The sequence below is a fragment of the Elgaria multicarinata genome, chromosome 2, assembly GCF_023053635.1.
Source record: "Elgaria multicarinata webbii isolate HBS135686 ecotype San Diego chromosome 2, rElgMul1.1.pri, whole genome shotgun sequence".
Taxonomy (NCBI): Eukaryota; Metazoa; Chordata; class Lepidosauria; order Squamata; family Anguidae; genus Elgaria; species Elgaria multicarinata.
The window spans coordinates 111969168-111991437 of NC_086172.1; the positions used below are offsets into that span (position 1 = coordinate 111969168).

At 41.1% G+C, this 22270-nt stretch overlaps 1 protein-coding gene across 1 annotated transcript; it reads right to left on the minus strand.

The window, feature by feature from the left end:
• Positions 1-2595: 2595 nt before the first annotated feature.
• Positions 2596-9106, minus strand: LOC134393398 (guanylyl cyclase-activating protein 2-like). The gene is made up of 4 exons (XM_063118426.1): positions 8912-9106; positions 8579-8728; positions 4301-4409; positions 2596-2798 (listed from the first exon to the last, which is right to left on the minus strand). The coding sequence occupies exons 1-4, from the start codon at positions 9104-9106 to the stop codon at positions 2596-2598; spliced, it is 657 nt and encodes a 218-aa protein (XP_062974496.1).
• Between the last annotated feature and the right edge of the window lie 13164 nt (positions 9107-22270).

A 22270-nucleotide genomic window follows, 5' to 3' on the forward strand; every position in this document is an offset into this window, starting at 1 on the left:
AATAGAGACTAAAGTAAATTTAAGAATCTTTAAAATAATAAGAGCTATTGCAAACTGTTTTAAATTCTGAGTGAACAAGAAGGTCTTTGCCTGGTACTGAAAATATGTTACAATGGGCCTGTTCAGAAGACATCTTAAACCATGGCTTTAACCATGGTGAATAAGTCTTTTAAGGTGTCTTCTGAACAGGGTCACAATATGCTAAGCCATGGCTAGGCTGCTAATCCTTTTGCAGCAAGTGGTTAGAGAGTGTGTTTAAACTGTCATTATATAGCCATGGTTATGTAGCCAACATTGTTCAACTGACACACTAAGCCATAATGTTTAGCTCAAAATGCTTAACCATCATGGTTTAGCATTTTGTCTGAACAAGGCCAGTGGGTGGCAGGTGTGCCTCTCTAGGGAGAGCCTTCCACAACTGGGGAACATTACTGAAATGGCCCTTTCTTTCGTTGCCTCACTCCATACTTAAATCTGAGGACACCCTTGGAGAAAGACCTCAGTTCATTATCTTAAGGCACTGGTAGGTGCATATGGAAAAAGTTGTTCCTTAAAATACTAAGGTCTCCAACCATGCATGATGTTATAGGTCAGGACTAGCATTTTGAATTGGGCCTGGAAATCAATCAGAAGCCAGTAAAGACAAGAAAATAGCATCATATGTTCACAACACCTGGTCCCAGTCAAATCTTCTGCTGCTATTTTCCGCACCAGCAGAATATTTTTAAACTGTCTTCAAAGGTAGCCCCATGTACCATGCATTGCCATAATCCAGATGGGAGGTTATCAGCGCATGGATAGCTGAAGACTGGTTATCTACATCCAGATTGGGTCATAACTGGGATGTTGGTTGAGTTTTTATTGGCTGATAAAAGACACTCACGCCACAGAAGCTACCTGCAACTTTAGTGACAGTGATGTACCTCCAAGCTACAAACCCCTATCCTTTATGTGGTGTGTAAGCCTATCCAGAACAGGTTGAATGCCAGTCATCCGGTCAGAGAATCCAACAACTCATGTGAATTAGATGAAAAGGAAAAATAGAGCTTTGAGTCATTTGCATGATGATGACAATGCACTCCAGATCCAAAGATCCTGCCTCATAAATGATGTGAACCATGAATTATGTGCACATTGCATAGGTATGCTTCCTTGGTAGAGGACATGTATCTCTTCTGAATTTGCCTTCCCCCTCCCCTTATAGTATTCTGGCTTTAGAAAGGCAAAATATTTTTTATAGGTAAGTTAGTGTTACTCTAAAGTAAGTCACTAGAGATGTTCACCATCTTGAAGGATTTGGATCATTAAAGTACTATTAGAATTGAACCTGTGTATCACACATTTGTTATTAGTTCATATTTCTACACATCTTGAGTTTGTTAACTGAGGATGTTTCACATTCTTTCAATACATCTCAAGCTTGCTTCTATTTAGGCTAGAGATTTTTTACAACTAACCACTAGAGGTCCTCCCTGCCTTCTAAGCACTTATCTTTTGAATGAGCTAAACTCATGATTTCCAAATTCTCAATTTTCTATGCCAAAGAACACTATCCTAAGAGGGCTAATATAAACACTGTCATCTCTCTCCTCCCACCCCATTTTCCTAGTGACACATGGTTACTACAACTGTACATGTCTCCCTTTTTTCCACATTCAGCCACACAGAGGAGAGAATGATACAGTACTTTATTTAAAAGATAGTTGCTAGGTACAAGCACTTGTACAGTGGAAGCAGAGGCTGAGTTTGGACAACATGCTAATCAACTGGGGTGGAGGGTAATAGGAACAGAATGTAAGCTTAAGGTGTGGTGAGGAGGATAGCAGTAGCTAGTTGCCAGCTCATATCTTAAAATAGAACAGCTGGCTCACCCTAAGCTATGGGTTTTTCTAATGTCTGTCTTTTTAGTGGCTGTTATTTTTTTATCTGCTCTGCTGTAAACTTTTATGTAGTATACTGTTGTGTTGTTGTTTAGTATATTGTTGAATATTGTTGTGGTAGTATATTGGTATGATATTTCTGATGCAAACTTGCATTTAGTATAGTTGAATTCTGTGTGTGTCTTTGTGAGCCGCTTTGGGGGGCTTTTAGCCAAAAGGTGGCATAGAACTAAAGCATAACATAACATTTTATTATTTAACCACCCAGAGAGCTTTGGCTATGGGGCGGCATATAAATGTTGTTGTTATTATTATTTTAGGATTTGATGCATACAATAAGTCTTCTCTATGTCTAAGTCTTTGCTGTACCCGGGACCAGGAGTTTTGGGCTAGAAACAATGAGCTACTCATTGTCAGGTGTATGTTACCAGTAAGACCAAAAACACTTGTATGATGAATAGGCAATCTACATGGCAGTCACTGGTGGAGGGGATGTAAACCCAAAGGACTCCCTTCAAGGTGAACCTCACCGTGGGCCGGAATTGTGAAGTGTGCCACAACATGTTGGCTTAGGAGCATGTCCATACTGATTTAGGGGTTCCTCAGCAACAGAAGGGGCATGAATTTATGTATCCGGTTTCTTATGTTGTGTGTGATTTATCCTCTTCCTTGAATAAACAAAGTTTAAAGAGGAACTTTCCAGTGTCTTCATTGCCTAATCCGAATCCTTACGAACCTCTGCCACCCCGGCAGCATACAACGTAACTTTTTCCTTTGGTGTCTGATCCTTTACATCTGCCTTCCTTTTTTCCTGGTGTTCAAGGATCCATTCTGTGGGATTTATGTCTACATGTAGCATTTTGCTTACCCATTCATCTCTTTGCATTCCATCAACAAACTCTTTCAATGAAATCTTTCCTGGAAGAATAAAGAAAAATGATGGATTAGAGATTCCATCAGAAACTTAAACCAGTCATCAATATACCTCAATACGACTGCTTTAAAATAAGAGTATCAAACACAAGCCAGGGAACTTAGTAAGATATTTAGGCTGCCATCCTCTACCTACTTATTGGTAACTGGCCATTGTGTTCTCCACTTCAGTCAGCTGAAGATTGCTTTTGCAGATTGCAAAATGAAACATTGAACAACAATTGCTGTTCTCAAACTTTAGAAACAATTTGGGAAAAGAAATTCCTTATCCTTAAGATATTATGAGGGCAAAATCTATCCACAAAGTATTTGAAGCCAAGTTCTAAGGCTAAAGTACCAGTGATCTGGTACCGCACTTCTTTGAAAATGTTTTGGAGAAATACACATATATACAGTTCTCACACTAACCTTGTGAACAACTATTAAATGGGAAGTGGAAGTGAAAAACAAGTGTATAGTGTTGCTTTCCTTCCCTTTTCCTCCCAGCCACTAGATAAATGGTCAGGAAGGACAGCAACAGGCGCATTGAACTTGCAGTTTCCTGAAGTAGAGCCATCCGTTTTAGAATTATACTTTATAATAAACAGTTATGTCAGACTTAAAACATTCCAGTCTTTATAGTTTGGATGCTTAAGCATCTCCCAGTGATTCTGTTAAGTAAGACACTAATAATTGCATTGTTCACACAGTTACGTAACTTGGAGAGATTTCCGGAAAAATCTGTTTGGTTAAGCTCTATTGTCTATATAGCATGGCTAACAGCTGAAGTTTTATCAGGGAAGCTTAACCCTCTTCTCCACACGATTGGCCATCCTTCCCTAATTTCTGAAGATAATCAACTTAGGCTGCTATTCTAAGTACATGTACATGGAAGTAATTGCAACTGAATACAGTAGGACTTGTTTCTCAGAAAACATGTCTAAGACTGAGCTGTTATTTTCCATTCTTGCATGACTGGAAGCAAGCAAGCATCAAGCATCCCCATAACTAATCACATTCTGTGTAGTGGTATGAACACAATCCTGGACTTGTTAGGAAGTACTTCAGTATTTTCAAGATTGATATCAGAATTTGCTTAGTATTTAAATATGGAAGAATATACAATAGAGAAACTCAACCCTATTATAAAATAAAGAAACAACAGAAGCATTTTGGTTATCAAGACTGTACTTTATATAAAGGTCAGATTTTGCTTGCTTTTTTGCACTTGAATATAGTTTGGACATTTTTTTAACTTTGTGTTGATTACAGTCTATTAGCTACCACCTATTCATAAAAGCTAAGTTCCCATCACATATAAAATGTAGAGCTTAAGAACAGAAGTGTGTGGGAGAGGAACGTCTTTGTCCCATACTTTTATGGCAGTAAGACTGAAAGCTCAATGGGTCATGTCATTTTTTTCCTGACTGGCTGGTAGGGTAGCTTAGACATGTGCATTGAAAACTTGGTTCAAACAGAGAAACAAATGTACTTTGGGATACATTTACCATCATTGTTTTCATCCATTAGTTGAAATATTCTGTCACACACTTCCTCCGTCGTTGACATCTGAGTATCTGTATTTCTTGCCCATCCTTGTTTGACATTATAGACACTCTGAAATATGATTCATTTATTATTATGGCACCATCCATATATGGCACTTTACAAAGAATGAGAGGCCAGGCCACTGGCCAAAGGAGATTACAATTTAGATGTCGACACAGGGAAGAAACAGAGAAAGGGGAAAGGAATGAAGCCAGGGCTAAATTGAAGACTATGTCCGCACACTCAGGTCCTCTGGGAAGAATCTACTTCAGCCTGCCAAAATTAGGCTGACAAGTGCAAACCTCATGAAATTTTTATTATATTGAATTAAAGCAATTATTTTAAGAACATAAGAGTCATGCTGGATCAGGCCGAGGGTCCATCTAGTCCAGCACTCAGTTCACACAGTGGCCAACCAGCTGTCGACCAGGAAGCCACAAGCAAGACACAGGTGCAACAGCACCCTCCTGCCCATGTTCCCTAGCAACTGTTGTATATAGGCTTAGTGCTTCTGATACTGGAGGGAGCACATAGCCATCAGGACTAGTAGCCTCTCCTCCAGGAATTTATCCAACACCCTTTTAAAGCCATCCAAATTAGTGGCCATCACTATATCTTGTGGTAGTGAATTCCATAATAGATTTGCTTTTAGGAACAATAGTCTGTGTGGTCCTGTTTGGAATACCTTCCCTTCATTTGTACACAGACAGCATAATCTTAGGATGTCTACTCATTTGTAAGCCCAGCAAGTTAAATGGGACTTAGAAATGAGTGAGAGTAGGACTACAGCCTTAAAGAAATTATATTGAACAGCTGCTTATGGTGCCCATGTATCCTAGAAAATCACAAACAAATTTCTTTCTATCAGGTATTAAGGCACTTCAAACATACCCCCAAAACTTCATGAGGACTTCAGTTGGCATTGCAAGTGCCAGGGCTGGGCAGGGGGGGGGGGGGCAGTTGGCATGGAGCTACAATTTTGAGGGGGCCTACTCCGAGTCCCCCTGGTAGAGACAAAGGGGGGCCCTTTGGTAAGGATTTGTTACAAAGTAGCAATTTTTCTGCCATTGCCAGCAACAGTGGCCTCTAATGAGAGGAGCTTCAGTGTCCTAAAACGAATCAAGTCATACTTTCGGTCCGCAATGGTGCAAGAACATTTGAGTGGATTTGCAGTTTTGAACATTAACATTGACAAGGTAAAGTTGCTTGATTTTTCTGTTGTTGATGAATTTGCCCAAAGAAAAGCACGTAAAGCATTTCTGAATGTAAAGAAGTGATGTCTTATATGCATCTTGAATAAAAGTGCTTGCCATTACTATTTTTATAAATCGTTCTGGTTCATTGAGGGGACAGGAGTAGGCCGAGGAAACATCGGGGCCTGCTCCTGTTGGATTCTTCCCCCACCCCCACAGGGCAAACTGCCATCTTGGCCCTGTGGGGAAGAAGAAAGACCGAGGGGACAGGAGCAGGCCGAGGAAACATCGGGGCCTGCTCCTGTTGGACTCTTCCCCTACCCCCACAGGGCAAACTGCCATCTTGGCCCTGTGGGGAAGAAGAAAGACCGAGGGGACAGGAGCAGGCCGAGGAAACATCGGGGCCTGCTCCTGTTGGACTCTTCCCCTACCCCCACAGGGCAAACTGCCATCTTGGCCCTGTGGGGAAGAAGAAAGCCCGAGGGGACAGGAGCAGGCCGAAGAAACATTGGGGCCTGCTCCTGTTGGACTCTTCCCCTACCCCCACAGGGCAAACTGCCATCTTGGCCCTGTGGGGAAGAAGAAGGACCGAGGGGACAGGAGCAGGCCGAGGAAACATCGGGGCCTGCTCCAGTTGGACTCCCCTCCTTCGGGAACAGGACAATCCCATCAGCCCTTTTCCCAGTCCACTTAATTTCTCTCTCTCTTTACCTCTTCCCTCCTGAACTCCTTTTCCTTGTGTGTCATGTCTTTATTAGACTGTAAGCCTGAGGGCAGGGACTGTCTTTTTTGCTAAGTGTAAGCTGCTCCGAGAGCCTTTTTTGGCTGAGGAGCGGGGTATAAATATGATAAATAAAAATAAATAATAAATAATATGTATTTAGAACTGATTAAAAAAAATTTAATGAGTAGTTTGAAATGGGGCCTACATTTCCCATCTAGCCTGGGCATATTACCAGCTTTGCCTGGCCCTGGCAAGTGCTCATGTCTCAAGGAATACTAAAGAGCAGATCTTGATGTCGATTAGTTTTTGATAGGATCAAGATCTTTTAAAAAAGATTTAAGGTGCAGTCCTATGCCTACTTACCTAGGAGTAAGCCTCAATGAAATCAATGGGACTTACCTGTGAGTAGACATGTATACAATTGTACTGTTACTCATGAAGGCTGAGAAATATATTCAAACTGAGATATCAAATAGCAACTTAAAACTAGGGACCAAATAATTTGTACAAAAAACATGGCATGCATTTCTCATGACACAGCAAAAGAACTACTGCAGAAGAAATGGTTTTAGGATTACCATGACATTTATTATGTAATGAGATAAATAATTTTGATGGGACAATATAATTATTATTTATTTATTATCTGCCTCTACCTCTGGATCAGGACGAGGTACAACACAAATATAAAACACCATAAAATACATATAACTGATTAAAAACATATAAAACTAATACATTATTAAAAAGCAGCACATTATTAAAAGGCATCTTAAAATTCAATTGGATAGGCCTGAATCATTCCAACTGAATCATTCCATTACTGCAAATAATGTTGTGCTAGCAGGAACTTGGATCTGTTCTATCCTATGTGAAAATCTGTAATGAGTGGCTGCCCACCCCATGCAGATTTTTACAATAGATCATTAGCAATGTCAGCTCTGAAAATGCCAATTGTCTGTCTTGGATAGGAAAGTCAATTCAGGCAAGCTGTCCCATCCAATGTTTTTAAAGTACTTCTAAAGCTGATGCATCCAGTCAACTGTCTGGCATCTATGCAGCCAGGAGAGGTTGGGAGAGTCTTGGATACAGCAAGCAGTATCCAGTTTATTACTGTGCTTCTATGGCAGCCTTCCTCTCCAGATGTGTTATACATGTGTTAGACTACAACTGCCATAATTCCTAGGTAGCTATGGGAGCTGTAGTCCAAAACATCTGGATGGTACCAGGTTGGGGAAGCCTGGATGAGGGTGCTGAAACTGATGTAGTTCAGTGCCCCGAAGCGAGGCAAACTCTTCTCAGATTCCCACAGATGAGAGAGAAATAAGGTGTTCCACAGAGGATGCAGGGCAAGGGATTCGTCTTGTCAGACAAGCCAAGATGTGCAAGACAAGGCAGGGCATGCAAAATGGCAGAGTGAGCAGCAAGTCAAAAGAACTGAGCAATAAACCCACAACGCCTTTGTCAATGGAGCTTCCCTGCCCCACCCCGCCCCACCCCTTTTCTTTTCTTTTGAAAGGGACAATGAACTGCTGGCCAAAACATCCAAACATTCTGGCACTGAATCACTTCTCTACGATCATGATTTTTAAAGCTGAAGAAAGCTCCTCTATAGAAGTACAGTCAGTTGTTAAGACAGGCAGTACATCTTTCTTGCTTACTCCCTCAACCCAGAATTTGTATAGATGTTCCAAAGCAAAGTGGTTTTCCCCCACTTATGCATATTGATAATGCCAATGAACAGTATCTCATTTTCCTCCCTTCCCTTCAGTCCTTGTCTAACAGTAAAATCTTAAAACGCGCCATAAAGTTGTCCTCTTTTTTCATCCAGTTATTCATCTGACCTGATGCGAATTCATTCATTTCATTCGTTTATTACATTTCTATACTACTCAATAGCCAATAGACTGGTTTACTAAGATTTTTTTTTTAAAAAATACAGTATTTTATATAATATAGAACAATTTATACAGAAATATATAAACAGACAGTGCGTACACACACACACACACACACACACAAAATCAAGTATATGAAATCCCAGCACCCGATTAAAAACCTTATCATGTGTTGCCAAATGCCTGAGAGTAGAGGAAAGTCTTAACCTTGCACTGAAAATATCACAGTGCTGGCACCAGACAAGCCTCACTGGAGAGATTATGCTATAATTAGGGGTGGGGGGACATCACTGAGAAGGCCCTTTTTCTTGTTGCCACCTTCTGAGCTCCCCTCTTTGATTTCTTTTGGTTACATATGAAGAAGTTCGTGGCTTGGTATAATTTTGCCATAGCAAAAATCTCTGTTCAATAATGATTTCTTACCTTCACCATTTTCCGTAGTTCAGCCTTATCTAGAAAGCCATTCCCATCAGTGTCATGCACTTTAAATGACCACTTCAATTTATGCTCAGGTTTTCCTCTTAGTACTAGATTTAAAACTGCTACATATTCCAAGAAATCTATCATATTATCCTGAAATATGAAAAGAAAACAATTATGTAACCCCCTGCTAAGAATCAACATTTTATAAAATGATCCAAAAATGATAGAATAATTGCCATTTTTGAATGGCTCTTCTAGGGCAATAAGTCATTATACTGAGCTAATTCCATGCACACAGAACTCACCTACATTATCTTTGAAAGTAAAACTCACCCCATTCCTGTCAAAGGATTTAAATGCACTCTCAGCATATTCAGATGCTTCACTCTGGTTGCTAATGCCAAAAAACTGCTTAAATTCATGCAAATAGAGCCCTCCACTGGGACATTCTACAACAAACTTCTTGTACATATCTTGTAATTCTGCCACCTCAATTCCTTTCATATTACAATTATGGCATTGCCCCATTCTCCAAGAATTGTTATGTCTTATGAGGTTTCCAAAGCCTTATAAACATTCTGTTCTGAAAGCTTGTCACATATGGCCATGTTATTCAACAAAGATTTCTCTGAAAGCTTTAACAGAGAACAATAGATCCCTTCTGTAATCCAAACACAATGTCTTCCTTGCTATGTCTAGCCAATCAAGAGTATTTTCTCTTATGAGAATAGCTTGCATAATAGTTTTATTTTTATTCCTGTAATTACTGGCACTCATGGCAATGACATCACATCTACCCTGCAACAGACCTTTTCAACAACTTCGATATTCTAGCGTTCTGCATCTGGAAAATGGAACAAGTCCATTCAACTACACCACAAGTCAATTACAATCTCCTTGTAAAATAAATTTGAAATAATTTATTAATGCTATTCAGTGTCCATTCAGAAAAAACGTATATTGTTACAATTAAGACAAGACTAAATATAATGAGTATAGAAATAATATCTGATAGAAGAAAATACACTTTTGTCAAAGGTTTTATTTGTTATTTTTATTGGTTATGTATTTGGGGCATAACAGCATATGATTCTAAATGCACAACAAGATGAGATTATGAGGGATCCAAGACTGGATCTTCCTTGTTTTAAAGAATAGTTAAATACAGCCAGTGGCAACCCTAATTTGGCTTAGGGCCATGGCACTGAGGGCAGATGGTTTAACCTTCTGCCTCTCACAAACCAATGGACTTCACCGATCAATGTGCATGTATGAACCTGTGAGATAAATTGCGATAGTGTTCATCATCTACCTGGGAGGAGGTAAATGTATATCCCACCTTTCCACGCAATAATGCCCAAGGCAGCCAAGAACAAACAAGATAGCATACAAATTAAAAGAATGCTATAAAATAAAATAAAAACAGTATATAAAACAAGCAAATAAAAAAAAACAGCTAGTTAAAAACAGCAGCAGCTAAAACAGATCAGCTTGACAAGCATAAGGCCTGTCTATATAAAGAGTTGTAACCTGATGTCAGAAGACCATCAGAGAGGAGGCAAGAGGGGTCTCCCCAAGAAGGGAGTTCCAAAGTCTGGGCACAAGGTCTTTTCCTGCCAAACATGCATGGGACAGAGAGAGAAAGGCCTCTCTCAAAGACCTTAAAACCCAGGGCAGGTTCATAATCGGACAATGCTTGGTCCCAAGTCATTTACTTTCTTGTTTTGCTGACTGATGGTAAGCTGCTCCAGCCAGGAACCGTTTTTGGCTGAAGAATGGGATAAAAATAAGTAAATACTAAACGTAGGGCTTCATAAGTAATCACTGCACTTTGAGCCATGCCTGGAAAAGGAACAAAGCTGTAGTAACAAGGGCATCACATGCTCTCTATATCTAGTCCTAGTCAATTGTCTGGCTACGGCATTCTGATTATTTTAATATATTTTTATTTATTACATTTATATCCTGCCTTTTTTCCTCCAAGGAACTCAAGGTGGCGTACATAATCCTCCTCATCCTCTCCATTTTATCCTCACAACAACAACCCTGTGAGGTGACTTGGGCCGAGAGTCTGTGACTGGTCCAAAGTCACCCAGTGGGTTTCCATGGCTGAGTGGGGACTAGAACCCAGATCTCCAGACTCCCAGTCCAACACTTTAGCCACTACACCACACTGATTCTCATTAGATGGGTTCCACCAACAAGCAGCTGGCTCAGTATGATTACCTTGCATGTGCCACTGCCTCTGTAGCAGTCTGATAGGATCAGGTTGCATGTTAACACTTCAAGGTTAGGGACAGAGGCCTAAACGTCTCCCTTTGGGATTTTCAAATGCTAGGTGACATAAAAAAACTCCCTAACCACCCAGCTTTCACAAGAAATGGAAGCAAAACAAAACTGATGGATGAATATTACCCAGCATCATCACATTCCGGGCTTAATAAGTTGTGGATAACAAATGACTGAGCAAGGTCAATAAAGCGGTTGCCAATAATTCAATCTGAGCACATAGCGTGCCGCATACTTTTATGGCATCTGCAGAGATTCAACAGAAAAGAAAATGAGGCAGCTGATTTACCTCCAGGATCCTACTGGTGAAAAAGCTGATCTATATGGTTCTGAATGCTAGCCAATCCTGCCAGCAAGGCCTGGCCATGCTTTTTGTATGCTCTTTAGCAAATACCAAGAGCATACAACTGCCACAATTACATGACCAAACTCTAACATTCTTATAAAAGTCTTATATGCATGTTATTACGAAGTGTATACATGTGCATTACACATGGAATATGGTCCAAATGTACACTGCTGAAACGCTAAAAAGCAATAAACCCCACCAAAAGATCCAACAACTAAAATACACACATGTGCATTTGGAATGAAAGGTGTTACGTTCCAAATTCCTGAATAGGTAAGTGTATCTTTTCTACAGAAAGAACACGATGATAAGAAAGCAACGCTACTTATGAGAGTACTATCAATGACCAGGAATTTGAAATCTGTTTTTCTATAGACTGCTCAACAAAATGGATTGCTCTGTCTATCGAAAAGCCTGCTGGCAAACACGAGGTGGAGCAGGAAGAGGACGGGGGCTTTTACAGCCTCCCATTCCTCCAATTTTGTTGTTTTGAGCTCAGCTGGCCTCTTGGTCCATTTAGCTTCAAGGGGGCAGGGATGCATGTTAGGCAGGCTTCTGGATCTTGCTGATCCATGCCTTTCCTCCCCCCCCCCTTCTTTCCCATCAGAACAGCCCCTTTCGACCCTCCCTGGCCTCTTCTAAGATCTCTGTTGCAACCTCAGAAAGAGGAGCTGTCTCCATACTCATAGCTCTTTTGATGGGCAGAGTGGAAGAGATCTGCAGCTGTCTAGGCACTGTCTAGAGGCCATAGGATTGCTCTATAAAGGTCCGTCAATAATTCTATTTTTTAGCTTAGATAGATGTTCCACAGTACATGTCCTAATACTGTGTGATGTTTTCCCAGCATAAAGTAACCCCCATTGGCATATAATAATATAAATCACTCTCATTGGGCCGCAATACAATAGTAGAGTTGGAAGGGGTCTATAAGGCCATCAAGTCCAACCCTAAATGACGCAGTTTAAATACATAGTGATCCTATGGGTGGTCAAAAATGGTCGTATGGATAGATAAAAGACAGGTGGAACAAGCACTACATTTAAAATGTCCCTGAATAAGTCCTTTTACTTCTAGAAAAAATTAGTATCAGAATGCAGCAAATAGTTTCTGAGGCTACACGTTGAAGAACACTGTAACTGGAAATGTTTCTTAGCATGTGCCAATGCTTACATGTTATTTTTTAAAATTGAAAGAGTTAAATTGGAATACTCAAAGGAGAAAGTAATGTTATTAAATGAATACCTAGTTCTATCAATTAACAACCATTGTCTAGGGAACAAATCCACTTGATCCTCTGCAAAATGAACTACTCTAAGAGGATAAATTATCTCAGGCAGCTGATTCCTAAACCTGTATTATTATTTTTTAATGATGTCATTCTTTTTATGAGAAGAGTTCTTTTTCAGTCTGAGATATTGCCCATATGTAAACTATGAAGAATTAGGAAAGATGCAAAAGAGATTTTTTATCAGTTTAGGCAATGATTGTCCCTCTATGTGTAGGTTTTAAAAGAATTAGGAACTCCATAGCCTATTTGGTAGATTCTGATATTGAATCTTCTATAAGTAACATTTGTTGTCTGTGAACAATTGAACCCTTAAAATGGTGATATATTTTCATTGTCTGTGTATTAACACATTTGTGAGTTATTTGCACCCTTATATGGGGATTATGTCATCAACATTTTTGCGGTATACAGAGGAAGAAACTTGGTTATTCATTCAATGGCAGCAGCTGATGAACCTCAACAAAGTGGGGATATTACAAGATGGCCATAGCTTTGTTTTCTTTGTCAAAGCATTTCTATAAAAATATACTCTTACCTATTCAGCAATTTAGAACTTAACGCATTTCATTCTAACACCATACCTGTACATTTTAGTTGTTGGATCTTTTGCTGGAGTTTATTGTTTATTAGCCTTTAGGCAGTGTATATTTGAACCCTGGGCATTATCAAGACACCCCTAATATACAGAGAAAGAGAGTGGCTTTAATGTAAGCTCACTGCTTCTCATTGCTTCAGCTGCTGGCTGTATGAACCACACCAGCCGCCTGCCTCTCTTATTAGTACTTCATACACACAGGAGATTTCCTTTCACTTCACTATATTTATTTAGAATGTTTTATACCAAATGGTCTAGTTCCTTTGTCCTAGGTGACTAGACAAACTTTCCTAAACCTCATTTGGATCCTAAGAAAACCAGGGTTTTTTAGGATCCAAATGAGAACTGACACAAAAGTTTAGATTAGCATATCATGCCAGTAACGTTCATTCAATGTATTAGACTATTTAAATATTCCTATATGTCAGCAATCACAAGCACATCCTAAGTTTCCTTAGCAAAGCAAGCCCATTCATATGTACATTCATACACTGAAATGGGAGGGGGAACCCCATGCTGTGCTGATAGATTGGGACTGGAAAGAAGCAATCTTCATGCATGCAGATGTCCCACTTTGATGTCATGCCTCTGCACTTTCAATTAGGGCTGACCAGGTTTTTATAGTCTCTGTCCTTTAGTCCAACCCTGCTTCACCGTTTGCTTGGGCACTCGCACTTTCAGGCAACATCCATCAATGTCTGGTGAATCTTATCTGCTTTGGCCATCCCAGTCAGGCTTCCATCTGGACATCTGTCCTGGATTGAACAGTGAATTCTGTTGTCACAGGATATCTCATCTCTGGGACAAACAAGTTATTTTCCTTAAACTTGTTTGCTTCTCCTTGCTTCTGTCTTCGGTCCCTTCCGTTGCTTTTGTACGCATTCCATTCAACCCGAGCAAGCAATAAAGAAAGTACAAAGCAGGCTTCCTACATCAGGACAGGCCTGAAAACCTGCAAGGTCTGTCCAGAACTTACATTCTGTGTCTGACAGGGAGGATTTTGGAACTGGGGAAGTCTGAGAGAGCAGTACTAGGTATAAACTAAAACAATCTAAGTGTGTAGTGATACGGCACCATGCCGGGGGTGGGGGGAGTTGATTTTCTGAATGGAGGAGTGCTTAAGCTTTATGGCTTCATGTATGTTGGACTTGTTCATTTTTAAATAAACCCATAGGGCACATTTCTGGTTGTTTTGGGGCTTGACTCCAGAAGTGCTACATCATGCTGCCGCTGGTAGGGACCGTGCACACACCATGGCCGGCAAAGCCGGCTACACGAGCATCAGGACCAGCAGGGGCTGGCTGACTGCAGAAGGCCCCTGTTGGAACCTGACAAATATTTTTTAAAAACACCACACGTCTCCAGTGATTTTTCCTTCTGAACAATAGTACTCCCTGTGACTACTTCCTGATGCCCGTATCTGAAACCCTTAAGGTTGGCCTTACGGGTGGGCAAGCTGGGCAATCGCCCTGCATGCCACGCTGAATGGGGTGCCAAGTTGAGCTTGGTGACTCGGTATTTGTTGGATATGCTGTCTGCAGTGAACCAGGGTGAAGAAAAGCAGTGTGTGTGTTCAAACTACTTTTTAAAAAATTCTACAAGGTGTCTTGGTACTATGAACTTCCATCAATTAGCTTTAAAGTATGTTGCTTTTTCAGTTCCCAGTTTGATATCATTTGTTCTAAATTAAAGCTGGCAGAACACAGCTTTACTTTGAGGTAACATTACAAAGTACAATAAATACTACAGACTCTATGAAGAATAATAAATGAAAGTTGTAAATTGATGGTGGTGGGGAACACATAAGGGGCTCCTTGCCTAGGGTTATTTTCCCTAGGGCCAGCCCTGCCTATATATGAAGCAGAGCTTGTTGCATTTTTGTGAACCGCCCAGAGAGCTCCGGCTATTGGGCAGTATAGAAATGTAATAAATAAATAAATAAACAAACAGGGCTATCATAGACTGAGTTTCCCTATAACCATGCCAGTGACCACCATTGACACACATCAGGGATGGGGAAAATAACTGAGAATACTGGTAGGGATCAGGAAAAAGAAAGAAAATAAAACAGCTGTGGGGCTGGAAACCAAATTGAAAAAAGAGACAGCTGCAATGACCCCCAACTCACGCCGTAACTTCTGCTTCACAATACATTGTGTTGTGGAGCCGGGGAGTGTCAACACATGTGCATTCCAATGCCTGTGGCAAAAGTAGAAACTCTGAGCTAGATTTGACAGCAGGACATCTGTGAATGTGGCTACTGTTTCTAAAGGGTTAGTAGCAACTGGGATGGAGTGGGGAGGGCAATCCAATCAAGATCATGCCATTAGTTGAGAGAGGGTTTAATACATTTTCATTGCAGTTTTTGTAATGGAAATCTCCTCACCCTCCAACCCCAACCACTTGACAGAGCTGCCATTTGCCCTACAGGGCAAAACAAAAACAACTTCCACTTGAAGGAGTCAAGGATGACACTGTGCCTTTTATCAGTTGTGGCCTTTTCCAGATCAGAGGGATCTGACAATTGTCCATGGTCTTGCTCTTAAAGTCGTTATTTAACACATTCTACATGTGGTTCAGAAGCTCCAGGTAGTACAGAAAGGTGCTCACTCACACCTACTCCCAGAGGGACCATATGTCTCCAGGTCTGTATCAGCTGGGATATAATCTATAAAATGCTACAACTCCTGGGCTTGGCATGCCTCAAGGAGTATTTGAAATATGAGCTCATTTCCGCTTTAAGATTAGCTGATAAGATTCTGCTCTGGATATCTTGGCCACAGTAGGTTCGATAGGCAGTTACCCAATGCACAGCTTTTTCTGGGACTTTTGGTTCTCATTGGCAAAGAAGAACTGGAAGTCCATGCACGCAGATCTCGAGTGAGGGTAAATGGTTTTTTGTTTCCCATTACTGCTTTTTCGTGTTGACTATAGATAAATGCCAACACATTTTGGCAAGTGGGTGGCTATAGACGGTCAGACGAAACAAAGATAGATATGTCCTTTTCCTCCCCCAGTAAAATATGAGCAATAAACAGGATCACCACCTAAAAGGAGAGGAAATGTAATATTGGCTTGAGCTTTCTAGGATTTTTATAGATATGTCTTGTCACAAATGCCAATGCAGCTGTCCTTTGATGCAGATCAGGCTACAGCTGTACTGGTGGCTTTCACCACTTCTTCCTTTTATACCAGGGCATGGGTGAGGAAGAAACCTATGATCTGTTATTTAGTGAGAAGAGGAACACTCCACAAAGTCCTCACTTGTCTACTAGCATAAGAACATAGGAGCCATGATAGATCAGACCAAGGATCTATCTAGTCCAGCACTCTGTTCACACTGTGGCCAACCAGCTGCCGACCAGGAACCCACAAGCAGGGCACAGGTGCAGCAGCACTCTCCCACCCATGTTCCACAGCAAATGGTGTGTATAGGCTTTCTGCCTCTGATAGTGGCAGCCAGGGTCCAATCTGTGACTCCCAGAACCTCTCATTCTAAGCATATAGCATGACCCAAATGGCTTAGAACATTTGTGGGATAGACCCATGCAAATCAAAAGACAACTCCAGAGTCCAAACCAAAAAGGTTTATTCAAGTTTAATATAAGAAAATGGTATGAGGGGGGAAAGTAGCAAAAGGAGGCATATAAATAGTTCCAAATAATTTTAACCTTGTAGAGGACCTGTTCAGACAACACGCTAAGCACTGAGGGCATCTACACTTGTGGAGATGTCATTACTCTTCCATCCTTCTCAAAAAGTCAGACTTTTTCATAAAAAGCCCTGGAAATACATGAGATTACAAATGGATGTCTTGAGGAGGCCCCTATAAAATATGAGTCAACAACCCATGGCAATTCCACAATGCATCATTGTCTGGAAACATGTTATGTCCTGCCCCTTTAATGTGGAGAGACTATAGCAAGATGTATACACACAAAAAGTACTAAGGCCTTGGTAGTGTGGAAAGCCCCATTGCAATTCCTCACGTAGCTTACAGGGGAAATACAATGGTTTTGTAGCACTAGGAGCTGTTCCTCTAGAAACACTCATGGTAGATGTATCACTTTCCTCTTCTCCATTGTAGTTTCTTTTGTAAGTTTGGCACAAATTTTAGAAATCATTGGAAAGTAAAGGGGAAGTCAGAAAAAATAATATAGAAGTCAAAAAAACTGCAAGAAAAGCACTTTTATCTTCTGAACCTTGCTGTCTTCACAAAAACACCATCAAATGCTAATTAAAACACTGCCTTTTTAAGGGCCAAACTGCACATTATGGTAGAAATGTGGTTTGCTCTTACATACTTTAAAAATAGTAGCCACAGGTGGAGGTTGGAGATCCAGCCTGGGTTTGGGGTGGGAGCAGCTAACCCTTTCATGCCATGCATCATCTCTGACAAAAATAGAGGATTTCTATTAGGACTGCAGCACACAGGAAAAAGCCCCCCCCCCCCCCCAATGCCCCATCAATCTAGATCGTCCTATCCTGCTGCAATTTAAGAACAAACAAACTACACATTTAACGTAATCTAGTTTGGCCCTTCTAGTTGAAAGATTCTAGCTCCCCATCTGAAATTCAAAATGTCATAGTTCCTCCAAAATCCTTAATTCTCATAGGGCATTCATGCTTTGAATACTCAATGGCAGATGAAAGTTCATACGCACCCATGTATCTGTGTGCATTTTTTTTTCTTGAGCGGACTCTAGCTTATTGGGTCACCTATCATTTCCCATGGACACAATACTGGAGATCTATGAGGTTGGATCCAGACATATGCCCACAGAAGAGATTCTGGCAGTGGTGCTATTCTGTGAACTACTAAAGGAAGTCAGTCATTTGCAACCTTGAGAAAGAGATTGTGCAATGCCTAACACAAACACATCTCTGAGTTTTGGTTCTGTTCATACAAGGATCTTGTGCTAAGTTAGAAGAGGCTTCCTGCTCCTGGAAGAGCCTGCTGAATCCAATCATGGTGTCTTCTAAATGGTCATAACTTCCTATCTATACAACGTGAACATTCTATATTTTAGGAAGTGAGATGGCTAACAAATGTATAAGCATGAAATAACTGTGTAGAATGGTTATTTGAGTTCAAAGGTATGTTTGTGCCATAATTTTCAGGGCTTTGGAAATATCTATTCTTTATCGTAATTCACCACTGGTATAGTATGATAGCACAACTCTGTATCTTCATTTTGAGGTGCGGGCATGTGTGGGTGTATCCATCCAAATAGCTGCATCATTTTTTCTGAAAGTTAGCCAACACATTGCATTGTAAACTTGATTCGATCTACGGAATGAAAAGAGTGGAGAAAGAGAGACATAGGTGGAGGCAAATAAGGAAATGAGAGGGCGCTCAGAATTTGGGATGCCTAGTTGCAAAGGAGCAACTCAAGATATAAATAACCCAGGCTTTGGGCAACACAAAGGGTAGAACGAGACTTGATAATGCGAGATCAGGAAAATTGAGAGCTGAAAGAGCAGCTGCAGGGAGGTTGCGTCACCCGTCTGCCAAACAGAACACTTGGCTCTGGCCCACATTTGCCTTGGGACTGGAGAGCTGAAGGGCAGCACACTCTGACAGCATCCATCCATCTTTCTCCCATCTGCCAGCAAGGGCATTATGACCACAGAGAAACCAGCCTGATCCCATCCATCAGCTAGAGAAGGAGCTGCTGCTCTAATGCTTATGTTCCTTTTCCCTCCCCATTCCCTTTTTTTTCTTTTATATCTACTATATTGTGAGCCTGTGGGCAGGGACTGCCTTATTTTTCAATATTTTAGTGCTTTATAACTAAATAATAAACACCACCCGATTTACCTGTCACCAGGCAGATCAGTATCAGGGCTACATGGTTCTTGCTTCACTGATGAATAGGCATTTCATCCTGCCTCTATAAAAACAAGGCAATTATGGGAGACCAAAGCTCAGCAAGTTGTGTCAGGTTCCCTTAAGCCCTGCAGAGTGTAGCACTCAACCAAAACCAAACTGGGTTCTCCTTGAACCCTCCTAACCAGTTAAGAGAAGTGACTGAATTTAGCCTCTATTCCATTGGGGGTCATGTTGACCAAAGGCAAACTCGGAATAAATTCGCTTAGTGCTAACTCTTTTTGAAACCTTGACTTTTCCCCCCCATGGCAAAGAGCTAGGTTCCTCACTCTTCTCCCATTGCGGTGAACAGTTTGTCTCAATCTTTAAGAATAAAGTCACTCAGTTTTGCCTTGGTTTGGTCTCCAACACTGGAGTGGGTTAGAAGGCTGGAACCTTGGCAGTTCCTGTCCAATGCATGGTATGGAGAATGTGGATAGGGAGACATTTCTCTCTCTCTCTCTCAAAATACTAGAACCCAGGGTCATCCCATGAAGCTGATTGGTGGGAGATCCAGGACAAATAAAGGAAGTACTTCTTCACATAGTGCATAGTTAAATTATGGAACTCACTACCACAAGATGTAAGTGATGGCCACCAATTTGGATGGCTTTAAAAGGGGGTTGGATAAATTCCTGGAGGCGAAGGCGATCAATGGCTACTAGCCCTGATGGTTGTGTGCTACCTCCAGTATTTGAGGCAATAAGCCTGTGTGCACCAGTTGCTAGGGAACATGGGTGGAAGTGTGCTGTTGCACCATGGCCTGTCTTGTTGGTCCCTGGCCGATGGTGAGTTGGCCACTGTGTGAACAGAGTGCTGGACTAGATGGACCCTTGGTCTGATCCAGCATCAGGGCACTTCTTAGGTTCTTAATAGATTTGGATTCTTTTCAGCTTACAGATCTTGAAATGGAGGAGTTGTCTGGACAGGTGAGGGCTACCACTAGCCTGCTCAACCCTTTCCCATCCTGTCTGATTAAATTAATCAGGACAGGATAGGCCACATGGTAAGAGGGGTATGTTCCCCCTTGCCTGAAGAATGGAATAATAACGCCTCCATTAAAGAAATCTTCCCTTGACTCAACAGATTAGTAATGTTACAGGGCAGTCTCAATTATTCCATTCTTGGCTAAGATGATTGAGAAGGTGGCCTCACAGCTCCAGATGCATTTGGATGATACTGACTACCTGGGCCCATTTAAATTGGGATTTCAACTGGGATATATGAGACTGAGACTGCTTTGGTCTCCTTGGTGGATGACCTACGCCAGGAACTGGATGGGGAGGGGGGATGAGGCCTACTAGTTCTTTCAGTAGCTTTTGATAGCATCTATCACAAAATACTTCTGGACCATCTGGTGGGGCTGGGCTTTGGAGGCAGTGTATTGCAGTGGTAGCAGTCCTTCCTGTCAGGTCCAGAATGTATTGAATGTTTCTCTACTTAAAATCACTTGTGTAAAAATGGAGGCCATTTAGGATTTATGTTAAGACAGAAATACAATATAGCACAGTAGATTAAAAGATTAAAAATGATTTTTAAAAATTAAGTTGGACTTTATTTTTTAAAAAAGTAAATACTAACTTGTCCAGTGTGCAACTGCAATACTATATTATCTTGCATAGGAGGAAGTCCCACTGAACTCAATGAAACTTATTTCTGATAAGACACATACTGGATTTCATTGTTAACCAAACTGTCTTAGGTGGTGATCATAAGAAAGACCCTATACTGAGTATTTAGAGAACATTCCCTCTATAGGTAAAACGTGAAAGAATGCAAAATATACACATCAAGAAAAAATGATGCAAACCCTGCTTGTAAGAACAAAGCAGTATATATAGTTGTAAATTAAAATGGTTTAGAGGTCAGATTTGCACCATAGTTCAAGAAATATGAAAACGTTTCAATGAGAAACGTCATTTAAATCAACCTTTTTTCTTGCTGATTTAAGTCATGAATTAAGGGCACAATCCCACTACTTTCTCACCTGATGCACATACACCTCGCAACATGGAGACTGATGAGCATTCATTGCAGAGCAGGATGAGCGGCAGAAGAAATTGTTGCCTCTGCTGCTCCTTCCATTCTCCCATTTTAGCTAGATGGGCCTGTGTTGCTGGGGCATGTTGGAGGAGGAAGGAAGGAGACTGGAGAAGCTTTGGGCTAGCTCATATTCTGACCTCAATAGTCCCCTCCCTTCTCTCCCCACCAAAACAACTCCTCTTCAAGGTCATTTTTCCAACTTGGAGAAGCAGCTAGTGCAGTTCTGTCTGCCCCAGTGGGGAGGGAGCAGGGAATCCCAGCTCTGAGATCAGAGCACTGTCTTCAACCTTGAATCCATAAATTCAAAGTATCCTATCCCCCCGCCCCCCACCCACTGTTGAGGGGCTATAGGATTGCTTTCTGAGCATCATCAATAGGGAAAATCACATTTCCTTACCATCGCTTCTCTGCCCACGCATTACTTCCTCTTCTGCCCTGAGGGGGAGGAGGAAATAAACAAAGACCACGTGGCCCATTCAGGGGCCAGTTTAATTGCATAGCTTTTCCTGCACACAGCAGGAGATTGGGGTACATTGTTGTTGTTTTAAAAAGCCAGATTAAAAGGGGTCTATTTTGTGACGGAAAAAGGAGCGGGACATGGAAGTTGACATCTAAAGGACGCGTGCACGTCCGTAAGTGGGCAGTAGCAAGTATGCGATAAAATGCTCACCTGATGAACCTCTCTGTATCACCCTGATTTAAAATCAATTCACCTTGTCCTGAACTATATTGAGCAGGAAACAGGGGGTGGGCTGCTGGGGAAGGACTGATGCACTTAAGAAGCGAAGATGTCATTCTTTATGCAGCCCTCCCATATATTTGAAATGTTTCTTGGGCAACACTAGAGCAGCGTAACCTCCTTAGAACCTAATCATACTGGTAAGTGTCTAACATTAAGATCACTAATCTGAACCAATTTTGTGGACTAGTACTAATTCAGCAGCAGTTCCAACAACTCAGAAAATCTGAACAAGACACGCCCCTACTTTTGAAGTTACTTTTATACGTGAAATGTATTACACAAACAGCTATCTAACATTGTATAAAAGAATATGAAAGCAGCACTAGCATTGGCAAGTTGCTAATTGCATTGCAGTTGTCCACTATGCAAAGCATATATGCATGGTGAATATCATCAATTAAGCAAGAGTCAATGCTCCTAACAGGTGAATTTAATGAAGTTAAGCCTCCGGCTTCCAGAATGCAAAGCAAAATGGACACTAGATTCCAGGGATTGTATAGAATACGTTTACTTACTA